The 20,591-nt window shown below is 39.7% G+C and overlaps 1 protein-coding gene across 2 annotated transcripts in view; it reads left to right on the forward strand.

Annotated features, from left to right (window-relative positions):
• The first annotated feature begins 440 nt into the window (after positions 1-440).
• pik3r2 (phosphoinositide-3-kinase, regulatory subunit 2 (beta)) overlaps positions 441-20,591 on the forward strand; it is a 31,743-nt gene continuing 11,592 nt past the window's right edge. The window contains exons 1-2 of one of the 2 annotated variants that reach the window (XM_062429747.1): positions 441-658; positions 10,818-11,671. In XM_062429747.1, coding sequence (XP_062285731.1) covers positions 11,353-11,671 — 319 coding nt within the window. In that variant the 5' untranslated portion in view covers positions 441-658; positions 10,818-11,352. Of the gene's footprint in view, positions 659-9,021; positions 9,106-10,817; positions 11,672-20,591 lie in introns of those variants that run through there. The other variant, XM_062429748.1, reaches the window with a different exon arrangement.

Raw genomic sequence — 20,591 nt, forward strand, 5'->3', positions numbered from 1 at the left:
AACTCAGTTCATCACGACACAACTAAAGCTGAACCGGTCACAAAGCTAGAAATGAAGGTGGGAGTTAAAAAGAATTTGAGCTTTGAGAAAAAGGAGATTGTGTAAAAAGTGACTTGAAATGTCCCCGTGAAACCCAGCACGGGATTAGACACGGACTACATGTGGTTGAGCACGTTTCCTTTTCCATACGAACAGGAGTCTTTGCAAGAAAAGACAGCTTCAAGTTTTTTGGATGGAAAAAGCTTCGCAGTTTAAGATTGTACGGTTCAAATTTCTATTATGAGCCGAGGCCATTCGGTGACCTCCCCTCCCCTCTCCTACCCCGCGCGCTCTCCCTCAAAGCGTTCGGGCTTTTCCGGCCAGCTTCGACACTTTCCGTTCTCTTCATATTAGTTCCCACGCACTCTCCTTCCCTGCGCCGTGCTGAGCTGGAAAATGGCTGTGTAGGGGGAGCAGGGAGTTAGTTATGAACGGGAAAAGAAGGACGGAGCGAGAGAAAGAAGCTGAAGCAAGACGTGAACGGAGGGTTTTGTAGAAGTTCTACTGCACATTAAGAAGCTGTCGTCCGCAGATAAAGCACCACACGGACTCTGCCTGCCACTTGGAAGCGTTGGAAGCGCCGCAGTCAAAAGTGAGAAGAGTCAAGAAATATCCGCGGGTGAGTTTTTCCAAGTTATTGCACATTTCCAGTACAGCAGGGCAGCCACTGTACTGGAAAATGGTGGAAGCGCTGCAAGTGTGCTGTGCGCACTCAGCTCCACGCTGCTGACTTGTGTCCCACTTTTAAACTTTCAGCACGCGATACTTTTTGTGTTTGTTTGTTGTTGGGTTTTTAAAAAAAAACCCGTATTGCACTAAAATCTGGTGTTTATTCCCTCTGCCTGTTGCTGCGTCCACAGTTGATGTGTGTCAAATGCTGGCTGAGCCCGTTATTGTAACATTTGTTGCACTTTAAATTTAAAAAAAAAAAAAAGTTGTTGCAGGGCTTTGTTGTTGTCGAGGGTTTTTTTGTTTGTTTATTCTTGGTGTGTGTAAATCATGGAAAGTGTTTGTAAGGAATAACCCCTTCAGATGTACCATCGCGTTTACAAGGGAATCCTGCAATGTAAACTCAATGAGACAGACATTTAACAAAAAACTAAAATAACAAGATAATTTAACCAAATGTGACAAAAGACAAATTATAGGTATAAATAATAAGACCTACAAAATCAGGAGATCATACTCCAATCAGTGCATGAATATGGATCATTCATTCATAGATTGTAGAAAAGTATTATTGTGAGTGATAGCATTCAGAAATGAAGTTATAAAACATAATGGTAGAGGTGTTATTATGGACATGTACAACTGATCCTGTAATAAGAAGACACAACATTTAAAGAGTTTAAAACAAGAAGCTCCTAATGTTGTCAGTTCAAGTAGAAAAGGGAGTTCAGAGTTGTTGTTTTTAGCTAATTTAAGTGCTTCAAGTCAAATGTTTCTAAATGTGAGCAGGATTGAAGACGGCAACAAACAAACAAACTTTGCAGTAGATTCTCTATCACATTAACAGTATATGCTTCACTGTAATTAAGCCTTTAAATTGACTGCAGACTATAGGAGGCCATGTAGTGTGGAGGCCTGACATGATGTGTGTGTTCCATCCCTGGTTTGAGGAGTTGGCATGCATCAAGGACTTAATGGAAATTGTGCCACTTGCATAATAAGACAAGCCACTCAACTGTGTGGAGAACCCCCTCCTGCCCCCCGCCCCTGTCTTGTAATTACTGAATCCAGCATTATGCAACCAAATGTCAATCCTCCATTATACCGCTTTATCAATGTGAAGCATGACTAGTGGCAAATCCCTCATTCTTCTTCTAAATGTCTTAAAATGCTCTGAATGACTCCCAGGGTTTGTTTCATTAAAACTTCCAAAAGATGTGAAGTTTCTCAAAAATGCCAAGTGTCACTCATCAGAGGGGCGGCGGGATAAAACGTGAGCTAACAAGTTTCGCCCAGACGCAGTACAGCTGTGTGTTATTTTTGTTATATGTCCTTCAGCTGGGGGACCAGTTAAACTGAAATGGTGTTATTTGATCAAAATAGCAACAGAATACAGCTTTAAAGCCAGCTCAGGCACGGCGCCGCTGGAAGTGCTGTAGACTCTGGATTGGGATTCGTACCAAAACATCTGTTAGTTAGCCAAAGTGTGTTTTTTTTAACTTAAAAACGGGAGATAAATGTGTTTATATGAGGGAGGGTCTCAACATCCAGTAGCTTAGACTTACGTTCAGGAATAAAATCCTTCCCACAAAACATTTTTATCACATCGTAATGTAATGTGATACTAGCACACCCGTTAATTGACTAGTTGAATTGATTTTGCTGTAGGTGCCACTTAATTTGAATAATTTCATCACCAACCAAGTGAAACCAGTTCTTTATTAATCTCAGTGTGTCACAATGGGATTAGTATTGCAGTCATTGCTGTGTGTTGAAATGGACACCCATGTATGTTAACTCGATATTTTCATGTTTAGGTTATATATAAATAGTTAGTTAGTAGAAATTTGTGTTTTTATCTGTAATCATGAGAAGTGGTATGGTCTGAGTGGGTGTCGTTGCTCCTTTAATCGTGGAATAGAGCAACAAGTACAGAGGCTGACTAACCACTTACTACATGCTAACTATGCAGCAAAAAAGGCTTGTGGTATTTTCAACTGTTGCATACTCGCTTTATCGGATTTTCTGTTTGCGTTGCTTTGAAAATGTTGAGATTTAACGATGTGGTCGCGTGGATTTCAGGCGGAGCTTAAAAATAACTGAGGCACGAGCCGCCTGCATCTTATATTTTCTGATAAATACAGCAAGCCCTCTTTAACTGTAGAGCCTTGTGACACAGTTGACTTTTCAGAACAGTGCCGTCTCAGTGCTGCATAATCTTCGTAGCAGATGTTTCTATTTAGCAAAGTAAGCTTTTCGGCTTCATTAAGGACAGATAGAATTCAGGTGAACCGAACTTCAATCATAAAAATGCCAAAGCCCCCATTTTAGGCTGAAGAATAAGTCCTCACAGGCTCCTGTGTTGTTGGCCTGTCCTCCCTGCCTGTGGCGCAGTAGATTTTTCAGTTCCATGTGGACAGATGGCCCTAGGCCAGGCTGCATGCGTGGTGGCTCTGTAGTCAGGCTCTTCACCAGCAGGGCCGTAAAGGGCCAACACATACACAAACTTTAAAGGAATAACTGTGTGTCTATTTAAGTGTCAATGTTTAACACAATGCATTTATTTGTCCAAATGGAAGTCACTTCAGGATAAATGAATACTGTGTTTTCTCTTTTTTCAAGCATGAGTCAACAATCTTTGAGTCATAGAGAAATGTGTAACGTCACTTTTTGTTCATTTTTAACTTTTGAACAAGTCCACATGAGCCAGTACTCCATTGTTTTACTCAGCTCTTTTTAACAATCACTACAAACTATCTTGCGGTCAACTGATATTTGGATTGGATGTGCCGAGGCTCGTTTCTCTTGAAGATGTGGTAGTAATTGTGGGTTCGCCTAATTTTACGATGACCTACCTAGATGTGACTGTTGATGAAACAAAAAAAGTCACGATTAATGATGTGGTGTGCTGAAAAGGTCTCAGGTCTACAGGAAAACCTGAAAAACAAAACAACACGCACACCCGCTACCCAGTTGGGGATGGGTGCTGGACCAAAAACCAACTACAAGGAGAGTAAAAAGAAAAGTCTGCAGCCCCATAGGAGCTCCCATGCAGGTAAAATTTAATAAAGCATGACGTTTCTGAGCCATACTGGCTCTTCTTCAGATGCTAATGCTGATGCTTTGTTTAGCATCTGAAGAAGAGCCAGTATGGCTCAGAAACGTCATGCTTTATTAAATTTGACCTGCATGGGAGCTCCTATGGTGTGCAGACTTTTCTTTTTACTCTACAAGAAAACCTGTTCATCTTAAATAATTGCTGATTACTGTGATAGACTGACAGGAGAAAGGAACTGGTACACACAGCAATATATATATTTTACATATATATATTATTTTACAGCAATATATATAGTGATAGTGATAGCAATATATATATCTGTGACAGTTATCTTCAACATTGATTAATCTGGTTATTGATTAAATCTATAAAGGCTTCCCTGAAGCCCAGATAGATGGCATAAAGTTGCTTGCTTCGTCAGACTAATTCATCAAAACCTGAAAATGTCCAGATTACTTTCAAATAAGACAATGAAAAGTCACAAATCCTTGCAGCATAGAGGCTGAAACAAGGACAGGTGTAACATTTCTGCTTAAAAATTAATTCATGGTTATTCAAGGATAAAAAAAATTACTAGTTGTTTAATGAACTTATAGTTTCAGCTCTAATATTATATAATAATTAGTTCTGTTAAAGTTAATGTGTTAATAACGCTTGTTCTGTTCTGTTTGACCCTTGGCCTGGCTTGGGAAATAAGGAAGCGATGCAGCAGTAACGTTTTGGATAACAAGCAGAAATGGATAAAGAAAAGGGTTTTATGAATGGCAAATTCAGCGTCTTGTTCTAATCCAAAAGACCGAAGTTATTTGCATTTATTGTGAATTGAGTTACCACCGGAGTACGTTGAGTCTCAAATACCACCTGCTGGCCAATCATACAGCTGATACAGAGAGCCCTCCTCCCACTTGCCAAAGGCAGACCCTTGTCCTCCACAATGTTAACCGGCCTGCATGATGTAGCAACCAATGTAGCCATCGCTGTTGAAAGTTTGTTGCTTGTATAGTTGTTCATGCGTCTCTGTTGCAAACTATCTAGTGTGGTCTGTCTTAGGCGAGCGGGAGGAGGGCTCTCTGTATCAGCTGTATGCTTGGCCAGCAAGTGGTTTATCATGTTGTGCTTTCAGCATATTTTTAAGCATGCAGCACAGTATTTTATTGTTCTGGATTGTTTCAATAATAATAAAAATACATTTGCATAAAGTAAGCATATGTGTCCTCTCCCGTGTTGATAAGAATATTAAAAACTTACCCCTTTTTAAAGTATTTAATAAATTTGCGATTAATCGTGAGTTAACTCAAGGCAATCACGATTAAATATTTGAGTCGATTGATGGCCCTAATAATAATAATAATAATAATATGTTGTAGGGTTGGGCAATATGACCACACTGTCAGATGATACATTCGTTTACCTTTTATAGATTTGTTTACCTTTTATAGATTTTTCCTATCGATATTATATCGATATTTTGATATGAGACTAGATATCATCTAAGATTTTTGACATGGTAATATTGTGATAATTATCAGACTGTTCTAGTTGACCTATTATTTGTCTTTACTCTCTTACTCATGATATCCTCATTACTGATGATTATTTATCAAAAACCTTATTGTTTAAAGACTGTGTAAAGTGAATTCAGACATTCTTCTAAAGACATTAAATAGGTCATAAATGTATTTCTAAAAAAGGTGTAAAAAGCATGTCAACCATTTAGATTTGAATTGTGGAGCTAGGCTTCACAAACTGTGTTTCAAGATTTCTGTGTCTGGATTTAATGAGCTAGCAGCCGAGTTAGCCGCCGAGCTAGCAGCTGAGTTAGCAGCAGAAAGCTCTCAGACCTACCGTCCATGTTTCTGGTAGAGGTGGTGACTTTGATTGACAGGTGACACTTGGTAGGGGGCGGGGTTTCAGCAGACTCAGCGGGCACTCCCACAGCATTTGGGAGCAGAGAAAAAGGTTGATTTTTACACAACTTTGAAGCCTAATTTCATATATTTGGCGATTTTATTTAATCATTCAAATTTGGCAGGGTGGTTAACAACACACTTTCCTGTGGTATGTCAAACTCAGAACACATATTTATCTTACTTTACACAGACTTTAAATATTTTGTGGGAGAGCACTGATGGTCATTCCTACAATGTTGTTGCCAAATCAATATTGAGGTTTCTGGACTCAGTATCTATGTTACACAAAGATCCCCAATCTCCAGTCAAACAGTCACACTTAAGCTGGTAGCCGTGGCTGACGCATAAAGTTACAGAGCGCTCCGTCACCCTAAGAAGATTTGACCTTTTCAGTTAATTGGTACAGCAGTTTCCCCTTTTTTCATTACTTGTCAGTTTTTCTCTCTGGAGTCCTGCCTCCACATCTATCTGCTGAGAAGTGGAAGATGAAGGTCGAGTCATACAGCTTCCTTTCTGATGACATTTCTACACCTACTGGGAACTGGAGGTTGAACACTTTGTAACGCAAGGATTATACAAGTGAATCAAAGTTTCACACGCGTACCGTATAACATGAGTGTATACATTTCCATTACAGTTAGGTATTTAATTTGCTGAATTAGCCAAAATATATCAGATATCATGATATAAATAGTAGGGCTGCAACTAACAGTTGTTGTTGTATATTTATCTGCCAATTATTTTCTCAGTTCATATTTTGGCATATAAAATAGTGGAAAATGCACGTCACAGATTTTTAAAGCACTAGCTAACGATGTCTTCTTGTGTCTTTGATGAATACTCCAAAGATACTCAGTTTGTAATGATAATACACAAAGAAACGCATTCAATTCTCAAAATTGAGAAGCTGGTACCAGTTGTTTTTGGGTTAAATAAACAATTAATCAATTATAGATATAATCAGAGCTCCGACTAATGATTATTTTCATTATAGAATAATCTGCTTATTGTTTTCTCAATTGATGGATTAACCATTTTTCTCTATATAATCTCAGAAAATTGTGAAAAATTCCTCCAAAGAAATTCAGTTTCTATCATATATGACACAGAAAAAGTTCAGATCAACACATTTGGGAAGCTGCAACCAGCTAAAGTTCAGCATTTTTTCTAAATAAATGACTAAAATGATTATTGGTATATCAAACTAGTTGCTGGTTAATTTTCTGTTGAACAACTAATTGAAATTAATTGACTAATCGTTGCAGCTCCACATATAATTGTTGATACATTTTCTTTTGTTTATTTGTTTCGGCTGAAATTGCTGATATTATTGCCTGGTCCTAATCTGTAATATACAAACAATACATCTAATTTCATATGAATGTTTAATCATCTACAGTAAAAAAAAATATTCAGTTGAAATTAGGGCTGGGCAATATATCGATATTATACCGTTATCGTGATATGAGACTACATATCGTCTCAGAAATGTGGATATTGTAATATCGTGATACGGCAGAAATGTTGTCTTTTCCTGGTTTTAAAGGCTGCATGACAGTAAAATGATGTCATTTTCTGAACTTACAAGATTGTTCTAGTATTTGCCTTTACCCACTTTGTCATTATATCCACATTACTGATGGTTATCTATCAAAAATCTCACTGTGCAAATATTTTGTGAAAGCACCAATAGTCATCCCTGCAATATTGTTGTGATATTGATAAAGAGTTATTTGGTACAAAATAGTGTTATATATTATTTTATCTATATCGCCCAGCCCTAGTTGAAATAATTTCTGTTAAGATACAATAAATGCAGTTACACCAACATGAAAAATATACATAGAGAAATGGTATGTTGGTCTTTAAACAGTGGCTCTTAGGTCACTTGAATGTGTTCGTATTGCTCTGAATATCTTATTTGCCCTTTTATATTATGCATACTGGTGTCTAATGAACAGGTCAGAGCTTCACTGGCCGACTAAACATGTCAAGAATCATTTGATGTCTGCGGAGTTAAATCTAGATGCCATTTTGAGTTCAGCCAAGGTCTCGCTTTCCCCCCACAGTCAAACAAAATGTCTGTGAAACAAATAACATGAAAACACTGCAAACGGCTTTCAGTGACTGTGCAAATAGGCTCCCATCTCACATAGTTTTAGATTGCTGTTATATTATGATGCACATTTGTTTATATTTGCTGGCATTACTTCACTAATATTCCAGCAGTTTGTCACAGTGTTCGTGTTTTGTAAAAGCTTTAATATATTTGTATTCTTTTTGTGCATATAATCACAATATTAATCATCCCTTGTTTACCGTACCATCTCTTTTCATCCCATTGCACGACTTAAGCATGACTCATGGAAATCTCTCCAATCACACACAGCCTCCAGTTTTTCCTTGTTATGTTCTTCATCATCCTCTTCTGGCAGTTTCATTTAATCTAAATCCTCCTTTCATCAGAGATGATGAGCAGTCATCGAGGATGCAAAGATGAAAAAAGTCAAGAGTGCGGGAAAAGGTGGAGTTGTTTGGGTCAGATGTTTGATCACTGCCTAGATACATTTTCTAATATTAGAACATTTCCTTGATTTGCCCGGCTTCTCTGGTGACTGGGTAGCACATGGCCAGAGCTGTAGCCAATCAGAGCACAGGATTAGCTTTCCCTCTCTCTAGCAACAGTGAGTTACTTGCTGCCTATTCATTAATTATTTTCCTGTGGTCTCCCTCAGCCGTTTGGACTCTGCTGATAACAAAGTGCTCCGTCTCTCTGTTTCACTCTGAGGTTTTTTTTTTCACTGCTTTCTGCCGCTCTCTCCTCTGAGTCTGACTGAATAAAAAGTCTTTAAAAAAGGGACGGATCCAGTGACGGTGAGCTCGCCAGCTGCTGCTGCTGCCCTTAACTGTGAGCTACTACAACACTATCAGACCAGGACTGTTACAGGGATGACTCCTCTCTCACCTCGTACGAGTTGCACCACTTTTTCTGCTCTGGAACTGTATAATAAAAAAAGGATTACTGAATGAGAGCGCTCTCGCTGCGCACTGCTTTTTTTTTTTGTACTTCGTCTTCAACTTGTTTTTGCTTCTTTTCTGCAGCAGCGCTCTGACTGTAAACAAATAAAACATGGCAACTGGAAAAAACGACTGGACTTTTTCGCTGGCTGAGGATGGGGGGGGGGGGTTGTCAGTTGGAGGCAGGACTCTGTGTGTTTGGGGGGGGGCGGGGGGTGAAGAGCAGGTGGAGAAAGGACGGGGGGGGGGGGTTAGGGTGGGGGGGTATGGTGGTGTGAGGATTGCGGGCTGTGGTTGGGTATGCCAGTGCCACGTGTCTAGCCTGGCACCTCTTGCTTCTCGACTGGAAGGATGTTGGACCGAGAGTCTGGCTGAGCCTGTCCGGCTTCTCTCTGAACCAAAAGTGGGGTGAGTGTTGCACTCTGCTGCATCCTGCTATCACGATTACTCCTTACAGCTTTTTAAAAAGATGATATTCTAACGCACAAAGGTTTGCAGTGAATGTACGTTAGCTTTCCGAATGTCGTGGGGGAGAGAGGATAATCTAGAATAAGGTTTTGAATAAAGCATGCAATTCGGTACTCAAAGATGCAAACCGGAGGTTTATTTTTTTTTTGTGCTCTCACCTACTTTAATTTCGGTGTCTGCATTGCATCAATCAAAACATTGTCCATTCATGAACGTTTATGAAATGATTGCACAACATTGGGCCTCGCAAACCAGGCCTATGGTTATTTGGATTTGGACGTTTTGGGAAATCGCCCCAAATAGCTCATTACTCCTGGCATTGAAGAACTTCCTTCCTTCCTCTCTACCTCTGTCACCTTCCCTCTCTACCTGCTTCATTTCCTCACTGACATCCTTTCATCCCGTCCAGAGAGGTTAACAGGACCATTGTCCTTGGTTGGTCCACAGACCACAGATGTCGTACTTAATCTGGAAACCCTAATCTCTCTCTTCCTCGCTTTCTATCTCATCTCTGAGTTTAGTTGCCATTTTGAAATTGAACTTTCAAGCATTTATATTCCCCCCCCCCCGCTGCTGAAATCTCAGATGGCAAAAGAAATTATGAAGAATTTTTCCATATTTTTTAATGGGCATTTTAGTCAAGTGTTTCCAATGGTTTCATTTTCAAACTGAGTGTCTGATGGATTCGGTTACATTATTTGTTTACAAGAACATTTTATATTGATAAAATCTGGCCTTTTGAAGCTGTTAAATTGCGGTAATAATTGGGCACTTGTGTGGATTTTATTGGGCCTTGCAATCATTTTCATCTAAGAATATTTGTTCTGGATCCATGAATTGACCTTTTCTTTTTACATGGATACCATGATATGATTGAGGGGAAGGAGTATGAGTGTGATATGCATGAAAACATTTTCTTTTAAGTGTTGTTTTATGATATTGTGCCAGGCTTTGGGTTTTTCAGTTGACTGTTCATTCGGTATTCTCATCTGGCGTAGACTTCGTACAGTATGATTTAGCTATTTTGACAGAATGAAGCCGAAAATATTTCTGAGGCAACACAGAGCTGCCTTTTTTCTCTCCTGCGGAGAGGGAACTGTTGCAAGGGGTTCTGCATGTTTCAGAAAATTCTAGTTGCTCTTCAGTGGTGGTGCAGGTCTTAGTTTCCTTCGTATGCTCATTCTGCGAAAAAACCTTTCTTTCACCATTTTGCATGGATTTCTTTCGGATATTGCTAATCGTACGTGTTGTGTAAGTTGAAGGGACGATTTTTTTCAGAGTGAAAGTTCTTGCTCCTGTGGAAACTGTGATGCATCAGTTCAGGCTGTGAGTGTGTGAATGTAGAGTGGAGGGAATGGAGGCTCCTGTCCAGGGACCTAGTCTGCTGTTGGTTATGACGCAGCAGCATCATCCGATCTCTCTGTCCTGACCGAAGACTGCACAAATGCATGGAGCTGTTGCAGTTCGCCATTTTCATGCACCGCTCTAAGCCTCAATTCACATAGATATGTGTCGCTTTACTTATGAGTATTTATCGAAAAGAGGCTACATTTTAAGACGTTTGCTATTTATTTTTCAAAATTAAAAAAAAAAACTTTGTTATTTTTGAGACTAATTTTGAATCTCTTTTTCTTCTTTTCCCCTATTTTTAGGTTTTTTCGTGTCATGCAGGTGGGTCATAATCCTTGTCCAGAACATGTGGGCGCATGAGAGAACCGAAGAGGATTAAAGACCTTCCCACTCCGCCACTCGTCCTCCAATCAGACCACTTCATTTGACCATAGAGAGTCGACGACGCAGGGCCCTCGGCTGCTTGAAAGAGCATGTTGCCAACGCTCTCTCTCTGCTCCATCATCTGGCTCAACCGGGGTATCAAGCTTAGGAAAGTGCACCAGTCCACCAACACGGGTCAGGTGTGAAACCGCTACCACCGCAGACATAGCAGCAGCAGAACGCTACCTTGTCGACGTTTGAAAATGCTTCTAAGCTTTGGGTGAATCCCCCTTCTCCCCTCACCCATCCCCCAACGCCACAAGGTACCAACACCAGACTCTAGTGACTTATGAACCTTTTTGGTTTCTGAGGAGGATTTCTGTAGAGCCGAACCCCATTGTTGCAGTGGGACTCGAGCCGCACCATCTAATCCTCTGTTCGGTGGCCATTTTGATTTTATTCTTCCCTAACAAAATGGCAGCGGAAGGTTTCCAGTACCGTGCCCTCTACGCATTTACCAAGGACCAGGAAGAAGACTTGGATCTGCAGCCGGGGGACATCCTGACTGTGAGCAAGGCCTCTCTACTGTCCATGGAGAACTACCAGGAGGGCTGCGTGGAGCAGCCCGAGTGCCTAGGCTGGCTCCTCGGGTACAACGAGCGCACCAAACAGAGAGGTGACTTCCCAGGGACGTATGTCGAGTACGTGGGCCCCATCAAGATGGCGCTCCCATCCAGTCAACCGAGGTCCCAGCGGCCCCTCCCTGCTGCTCCCACACTAGAGTCATCTCAAGGTAAGGGCCCTTTTCAGATATAAAAGTCTGTCACATGGGTTTTCTCAGCAGTGTGGCTGTGGGTAGATCCGTCATTTTAATGATGTATTGTATAGGTTCATATTATGCACGTAGCACATTACTACTGAAAATTAAAAAGGTCACCATACAATATGATGTTGGATTTTCTAAATTAAATCAGAACTTAAATTTGCCTTTGAGAGAAATATGTAGAAGCTTAGTAGTTGATTTGATGTACAAGAAGAACACAGTGATGCTGTCTGTACATTATCACTTTACGTAATGCCAAAATAGCTGAATGAGCACTTCTACATTCATTTTGAGTTTTTCAGTGAAACTCACCTCATTATTTTTATTTTATTTTTCTATTAAATATTTTTTCTGCTTAGATATGATGTTAAACTTGTATGTAGGGAGACGGCATTCAAACCAGACAGCAGGAAGGAAACAATTAATTCACGTTAATTAATACTTATGTGCTTTTACTCATATCTTTATTCTTGTGAGGAGGTGTGTCATTTCTTATTTAGACATTTTTTTTGGTTTGCTTCTTGATGCAGTTTTATGTACATGATCACTGACAGAAATACACCTTTACAAACTGCCCAGCTATTACTGGTTGTTAGTCGTGTGTAGTTGTGGTGTTGCTGGTCGGCCACCTTGGGAGTTTTGATCGGGCTTCACATTTGGCAGTGACCTCGAGTTGACCCTTTAATCTATGCTTAAAACACGTCATAAGCCTTACCTCTTTGGAAGCACAGCTAACCAAACACTCTGCTGAATAATAAAGGGCTAATCCAGCTACTTACTGGACTCTCCTGTACAGGTCTGGCATTGATTGTGCCCGTCTGTGTGGCCCCCTTTACATTTAACATTAACATGTGTCTTTGGCATCCAAACTGCTCTGGGTTTATCTGCACAAAAATGCCTCTCCGTTCGCTGTGACTTGATATTGACCTTCTGCTCAACTCCGGGTTAAGGATCGCACAGGCAGGAGGGGGCCACAAGTTCAAACTGCAGTATGACCAAATTTAGCGATTTTAGGTGCATGAATTTTTACTGAGAAAGAGCAGCGTTTTAATCGATGTTTAATCGAGTTAGAGGTATTCAGTGGTTTTGGGGGAAAACATTGTCACATTTTTCCCTCAGAGATAAGAGCTCTGTTCTTTCACACCTCGCCTCACTCCCTTGACTTTGGGAAAATAGGCACATCTCATACTTATTCATAATGGCCTCCGTTCAGCTGCATTAGCATCCAACTCAAACATAAACTTGGCATGGATTGATCCACCTTAGCAAGCTCAACTTCAAGTAAAACACTGATTTGTGACCAAGGTTCCTCCTCACTCCCAAGATTTCCATCGTTTTCTTCTCATTTGCACTCCCTTTCATTTGGCTTCAACTGGTTAATTTATTGCTTCCTCATATGGGATGCCAGAGAAAAAGGTGCACATTGCCAAAACAAATAAATAAAATGTTTTATATCATTCTGCATATGAAACCGTGCATTCCTGACCTGTCAAAAGCTGTATTCTCTGTAATTCCCCCCGTGCTTTTTTGACAGATGGGTTAAGTACCACTCTGAGCACGTAGGCTGTGAACTCTGCATCACCTCTGCTCGAGCCAATTGGCTATTCATCGTGCACGGCAAAGTACACTGGCCCTCATTCAGATTCATTAAATTGAATTCATTTCTCAGTATTCTTTTCTGAAAAGTCTTAAAAAGCAACCGCATCACACATTTTTCCAAAACTCTTATCAAATGAGATTTCTCCATGCCAATAATATAATAAAAATGTGAGGATGAAAGGCTTGTATTAGTGAATGAGCACAGGCCTTAACTTTCAAAGGCAAAGGCAGGTGAGGGGGGGGACAACAGTATCCTCGTGGTTTGACAGACAGTGAGACAAACCAGTTGGGCAGCAGGCGTTTGTGTCTGTGATTTGGAGAGACAGCAGCAAGAGCACTCAGTAAAATCCAGAGAGAGAGAAGGGTGGTGGGAGGGGAGGAGAGGGTGCAGGGCTAAACCAAGGAACTGCACCTTGGCTTAGCTGAAAAAGTGCATCGTAGACTAGAAATGGTCAGGCCTAAATTTTTATCATCATCCTCGTAAAGGATCAGAGGCCGTGGTCGTGTGCTGAAAGGAGCTATTGTTAGTGCGGCCTGTTTACTATTTGCAGAGATTGTAACGTTTGGCATTCTGCACCACGGCCGAGTGGATTCAAACGTTGCGGGTTGGATTCGAACGTCCATCCTTCAACATGTGGAAGAACTTTAAAGAAAACTGATTAGAAATAATCAAGCATTATTTCATGTGCCTTCATTATTTATTCGAGATGTCTCGAGACGATCCTCACAAGAGGTATCGGAGCTGATTTCAATTGATTGGTGTTAGCTACAATATACCATATCATTGTTGATCCTTTCCTTATGTGCGTCACAGTTTTTTGTTAACCTCAGTCTGCTAGTGTGTGCTGCAAGTGAAAATCAGAAAGTGTTTGTGTAAAAAATGATTTTGTCACAGCGATGCGAGTGACTCTGAATTCTAACACTCAGATGAACAAAATATACAGATTCACCGAGCTCCGATGCTAACAAATCTTTTATCTCTGCTCCCGCTTTCTTAGTTCCAGCTTTTTATTTCAATGTTAAGCACATTTTGAAAATGACAAAATATCACAGGCCACAAGTAATGTCATCAAGTTATTTCAATCACGTCAGTTTCAGAGGTGGCTTTCTACTGTTTAAACTTTCTTTCATATTATATCAATGACTTAAGCTCACAAAGTTAATAGTTTTGAACCACAGTTTTGAGTGGAGAAATTTTGTGTAAAAAATCACAGTGTGCCAAATGTAAGTTTTTTTTTAATGTGTCTGGAAAATTAATTATTCAGATTTCTTCTAGTTTCCGTTTGGGATTTATTTATTTTGGATGCAGCTTCAATTAATTTGTCTCTTTTGGCTCCACTCTGCTGCCAATGAGACACTCTCTCCATCAGATGTCTTTGTCATGCAAATGTGCTCATTAGACACCCAGTTATGTGTAAACATACACAAGAAATCAGGTTAACCAGGTTCATCTAAATCCCTCAGCCAAATTACAAAAGAAAGGTTTCTCATTTGCATTAAAGAAAGTCAGATTCCTGCAGAAATGTCATGCAAATGCACCAGTGTTTGCAGCAGATGAAATGCAAAATGCAGATTGTAGAATTTTGTTGAGAATTGTTTTAAGATGCAAATGTCTCAGTGTTTCTTCTCTCTGAAATAGTAAGAAGTGAATTCTGGCTTGACAGATGACGTCATATTTAGTCTGAATATTTTGTACTGAAAAACAACAACAGGGGCTGCAGCAGTCACCTGCACATGAATGTTTTATGCAGCCTTCGAATGACTGTTTGGTGTGTACATAGCAATTAAATACATTGTGCTCTGATTTCTGTGCTCTGAACTGTGAATACTACATCACTCGCTTCTGTATTAAATGTATGCACTTTGATATTTCCTGCTAGGTTAAAATGTTGTCATGTTGTTTTGGCCATGCAACAGGCCATGTTTGCAATACAACAGTGTCATTTCCACACTGAAAACTTGTTTGTAAGAATGTTTAAGTTACAGTTCAAGCTTGGTGGTGCAAATACGGCTTCAAATGATAGGTTTAAGTACACTTTTTGAGACGAATTGCGAGTAAAAATCAGTTACAGTCCCCAGATACAGAGGCAAAACGTTTCTCAACTTGCAACAGAAATTATCCTACAAACCAAGAGACTTTTTTTTCTCTCTCTTTCCCTCCTTTCTCTCTCTCCTCTCCCTGGCCTCACTTTAACTGCCTGCCGAAGTGAACCATGGCTTGGCATTTTTGCAAACTCCTCCCTTCTTCCTCCCTCTCTCACTCCCTCCCTCCTTTGCACCCCCCTCTCGCGTCCTCCCTCCCTTTTCTTTTTTTTTGCAGCCTCGCTCCCTCATTCACATACACGTCTGATACTGTCTCTGGGCAGCTATAAACCATGTAAGCGGGGCCAGTTCTCAGAAAGGAGAGGCCTCCACTCATTCTCCGCTCCCTGCGCCTTACCAAGAAAACACTTTCAAAGAACCCGTGGAGGGGGTGGAAGAGGGGCTGAGACAGTAGAGAAAGAGAATGGGGAAGATATGGAGAGGCTGAAAAGGGAGGGAGAGGAGGGCTACAGTGTAAGCCAAGGCCACCCTATCCAACTGCAAATATAGGAACCAGCTGTATTTGGTTTCTCTTCTGTTGTATTATTCTCTTGGAGTTCAGTCAATTTAGCATGTTACAGTTTGCAGAGCTATAGCAAATTTTATTTTCTGGAGCATTTCTTTAGTGCCAGAGCAGTAAATGAGAACTCATTTAGGCGTGAAGTTGTCTTCCTGAAAGATTAATGGCTTAAGTAAATCAGAAACAGAACACAGTACATTTTGTACATTTGCTTATTGGAGGCAGGAGTGTAAGGAAAATTATTCCTGTTTGTTTCAGTCATCACAGGGTTTTTTTCTAACAAAAATGACAAAAATAGAAAATATTAACCAAATTATGCTGCAAAAGCATGTTCTGTCTTTTTCTTTCGAGGGCCAAATCTCCAACATTATATGCTTGAATGAGCTGGAAGCTACATTTAGTCGTACTGTTAGACTCTCAAGAGTGAAATAAGAGTGCAGTTAGACATAATGCTTTGCAGCCATACACGCAGCTGTAGATGGCAAATCACATTTTAACATCTTTAAACAGGCCGAAGCATTCGCAAATGCACTATCGAATACAATTTGTTGCATTAAGGTAACAAAATCATCACGACTTCCCTTCAGATACATCGCAACAACATGTCATCTACATAGACGCCATTGTATCACTCACTGTAGGCTACATGGAAGAGGGAACAGCAGCAACACCGGCTGGTTTGCACATTGGAAACTGTTGACTCTAGGATGATTATTACCTATGGAAAAAAAGAAAGCATCTTGTGAACAGATGGCAATACTCATAAGAAAAGCTGAGCAATATATTGATATGATATTGATATCAGGACATGTGACTAGATATCATTTGGATATCATAATATTATGATATGGTGTAAGTAGGCTACATTACAGTAAAGTATTTTTTGAAAAACTTACAGGCTTTTCGATATTTGATTTGGTCCGTACCATCCAGCCCTACTCATAAGCAAACATGCAATATACATAAATGAATACACAATGGTAATTGTACTGTACAAACTATATTACTATAATACTAAGTATAATACAGTAACACTAAGCTCCCAATGCTAAAACCTGTTTTTACATTTTTTTTTATTTTAAAGCTTAGAATTGACGTTTGCCTGCAATATGCAGGACGGAAACTGCCTCACTTTTGACAGTTGAGAATAAATAACATTAGACCTGCACCACCTGCAAGGCTGTCATGAAATAGAGGTTATACTACACAGCTATTGACTGACAGGACCAGATGCTTCAACTAAGTCAAGCACATCCAGTTGAATAATCACTTTCAGCACAGACAGTCTGCTCACTAACTGATCTGCTGCTGTTTGTGTTTCTTTTTATAAAACATCTGCCTGATATCTACAGTTAGCTACCTGGCAGGTAGTGACAAACTGAACAAAGTAGGATCTAGAAATTGTTCGGCCGACTTGTAACCAGAGATGATACGCTTCAGCAATGTGCTGAGTCTGTTAAATTTACTACGAGTTAGCCGACAGCCAGTTAACCACCTGGAGTCACAACAGTCCAGTCAACTGCGGCAGGTGTGTAGTGCAACTATTCACATCACAGTTTGCAGCACTCTCATGATTCAAAATGTTGCCTTTTGACTCAAAATAACCTTTTTGTGCATATTTTAATGACATGAGTTTCCCGATTTAGACATTTTACACATGAAAAAAGAAAAAAATGTATTGAATTCAGCATATCATGACATATGACGGACTTTCTCTATGAGACATGAAACATCGGTTTAATTACACTGAGGTCTTTTGGCACAAAATTATATATATATATATTTACATCTTTGTATAAATGACCAGAAATGCATCGACTTTTTTAGACAATAGTTTGTTTTTTAGAAATCTTTTTGAGAGGGTGTCTCATTGTGCCTGATACGCACATACATGATATTGAAGTGTATTTGCTCTGTTTTACGATAAACGTAAGAAATCTGTAACCGCATTAAACGTCTCAATCAACCTGCTATTACAGGTTTTATTGCACATTTCTGCATTAACTTCTGAGTCGTGCCTTCAGGCGTGTGAAAGCAGATCCAGCATTGTGTGTGCGTGTGTGTGTATCACCTGTGTTTGACTTGGGTGCAGGGGCTCGTTTGCACACGTGTAGCTTCGACGTGTCTTTTCACATGGAGCTCCAGCATGTTGTGACAGAGGAGCGGATGATGCATTGCCTGTCTACATAGTTGGGATGCAGTGAAGACATGTAGCAGTGAAACTTGACCAGCAGCATACACACTGTTACACACCATCGGTGAGCCAGACACCAACTGGCCTTGTCACCACTGCACACAACAAACACAGAGTTCAGAAAGCTTTTTGCAAATTTTATCCTCATTTGTTGTTAAAGTTGTTTATTTTCTATTTAGCTTTAGATCAGTGAATGTGGGGGGAATCTGAACACAATTACATTTGGTGAAATAATACAGATTAAAACAAATCTGCAGAAAATCTGATGTAAAATTGTGTATTAGCTGAGCATGAAAGTAACTCACTGTTGACCTTGTAAACAATCGTATGACAAAATAATCTTGACTCTAGGGCTGTAATCAACCAAAGAAAATCTTGGTCGACTGAAGTCCTGTAATTTCGACTACAAATCGACTCGGGAAAGGGGGGGTGTTAGATTAATTAGCTGTGCAGTACTTGGTAGCCTTGTCCGCCTAAATGAAATATATATATATATATATATATGTATATCATTTTAAGAAAAAATACTATATCGGGATATATATCCTTATTGGGATATAAAATGACCTATATCGGGATATAACATTTTGTCTATATCGCACAGCACTAGTGTTAAATGTACTTTAACATATTCATTGTTTTCATTCTTCAAGAGCATCCTTGATCATGATCACTTTGGGAGAGTAGGATTTAGGCCTGGAATCAGTACTCGAAATCGACTGAAATAACCCAGTACTATATCCGAACTTCTCCAGTCAAATGATGCCTGCATTTGAAATGACTATTTGTATGGTTTTACTCGCAGCCAATCATCGCAAGCCTTCTTCGATTTAATGTGAAGAACCCACAATGCATACAGCCTGCAATGCCTAATACTTAATTGTTCAGTTATTTAATATATATTTCATCATTTGAACACTTTCAAGATGTATTGGTGTAAAAATCATTCGGATGGGGAAGAGTGGTGGCAATTTATGCAACTGAATGCTTCTATTCACATGATGAGTTTCGAACAAAGTAGAGTCTAAATATCGGTCAACTATCTTGTGATATTGGCCTATCACAGATATATTGGTAGCAGTGTTTATGCTGTTTGATATGTGTCGATTTAAAAAAAGAAAAAGATAAATAGGCACAATTTTATTTCTTTTTTCCTAATTCAAGTTTAAATGCCCAGTGAAGTTTACTGTTTGTATGCACGGATTTCATAAAAATAAAACTTTAAAATACCATGCCTCCCTTATACATCTTGTGTTTATGTATATAGTCTGTATATATAACATTATTGGCTGATATATTGATATCGGAAGTTTTTTATGTCCTTATATCGGTATCGGCATCGGCCCCAAAAATCCAGTATCGGTCGGGCTCTAGAATGAAGTACTCTATTGGCAACTGTATCACTTTTAAGGTTACTGGTATTGGTACTGGTATCGTCATTTAATTAAACGATACCCAGCCGTAGTGAAATTATTATTTATGTAAATGGTGACATTTTTTGTCATGAGAAGCCTGAATTGGAAGTCACAGTGTTTTGTCAAATAAAAGAGTGAATTCCGTATTTTATTTTACGACACAACAAATGATGCAGTAATGATACAGTAGTATTGGTTGTGGTAGTTGAACTGCATACTCCGATTTAGTACTGTTTGATGACACATTCACACAAAAAAAATCACCATTTTGAGTGTAAGAGTTGCAGGGGGGAAATTCCAGAGGTTTAACTCGACCAGTGAAATCCTGTGAATGAATCTGTGTGGTATCTCTGCACTTGGAGAAGTTTCAGTTCTAACACCGAGCTCCGAGAGGGAGAATGCAGCAGAGCCAGTTACGTATTACATAAGCATACTGATGCAGAAGATACAGCGCAAATATTTTGCTCCACATAGATTCGCCTCATCCAGTCTACAAAGACAGGATCTGCAGCATTCATCTGACCTTCACATTTTCAGCTTTGTGTGTAGATTGCAGACATGACACATGACTATAGGTCTTCTCACCACTGTAGACAGTGTCAAATGGCTCAATGTGAATATGACTTTATCAAAGCCTCTCTGAAAAGAAGCTCAAAACACTGTCTGGACCAAAACCTCTTACAATAAATGCACAAAGTAGACGTAAAAAGGCCTCAAATACACCAGAACTCACTTGTTCTAGTGCAAAACGTCCCTCTCTGTCGCGCTTTTTTTCCTCTTTATCTTTCTCTCCCTCATTTCCCTCCTTTCTGTATTTCTCCCACATCAGGGCATGTCAAGTCATATGCCTGTCTCCCAGTGAGCAGTCTGCCAAAGGAAGTGGTTATAATTGACTAATGAGTTGCTGTTACTTTAGCTCTCTCTACTTCGGCCTTTCTCTCTTTTTCCATACTTTTCCAAAACCCTGACAAGACTCCAGGGCTGCAGTAGCTTTTGCGGGAAAAGAAGAAAAAAAAAACCTCTTGTGGAAGAAATCATTTCTTTTTGAGTGTAGAGAAATATACAGTGAAATAAAGTGTT

This window comes from Scomber scombrus, chromosome 11 (assembly GCF_963691925.1).
Source record: "Scomber scombrus chromosome 11, fScoSco1.1, whole genome shotgun sequence".
Taxonomy (NCBI): domain Eukaryota; kingdom Metazoa; phylum Chordata; class Actinopteri; order Scombriformes; family Scombridae; genus Scomber; species Scomber scombrus.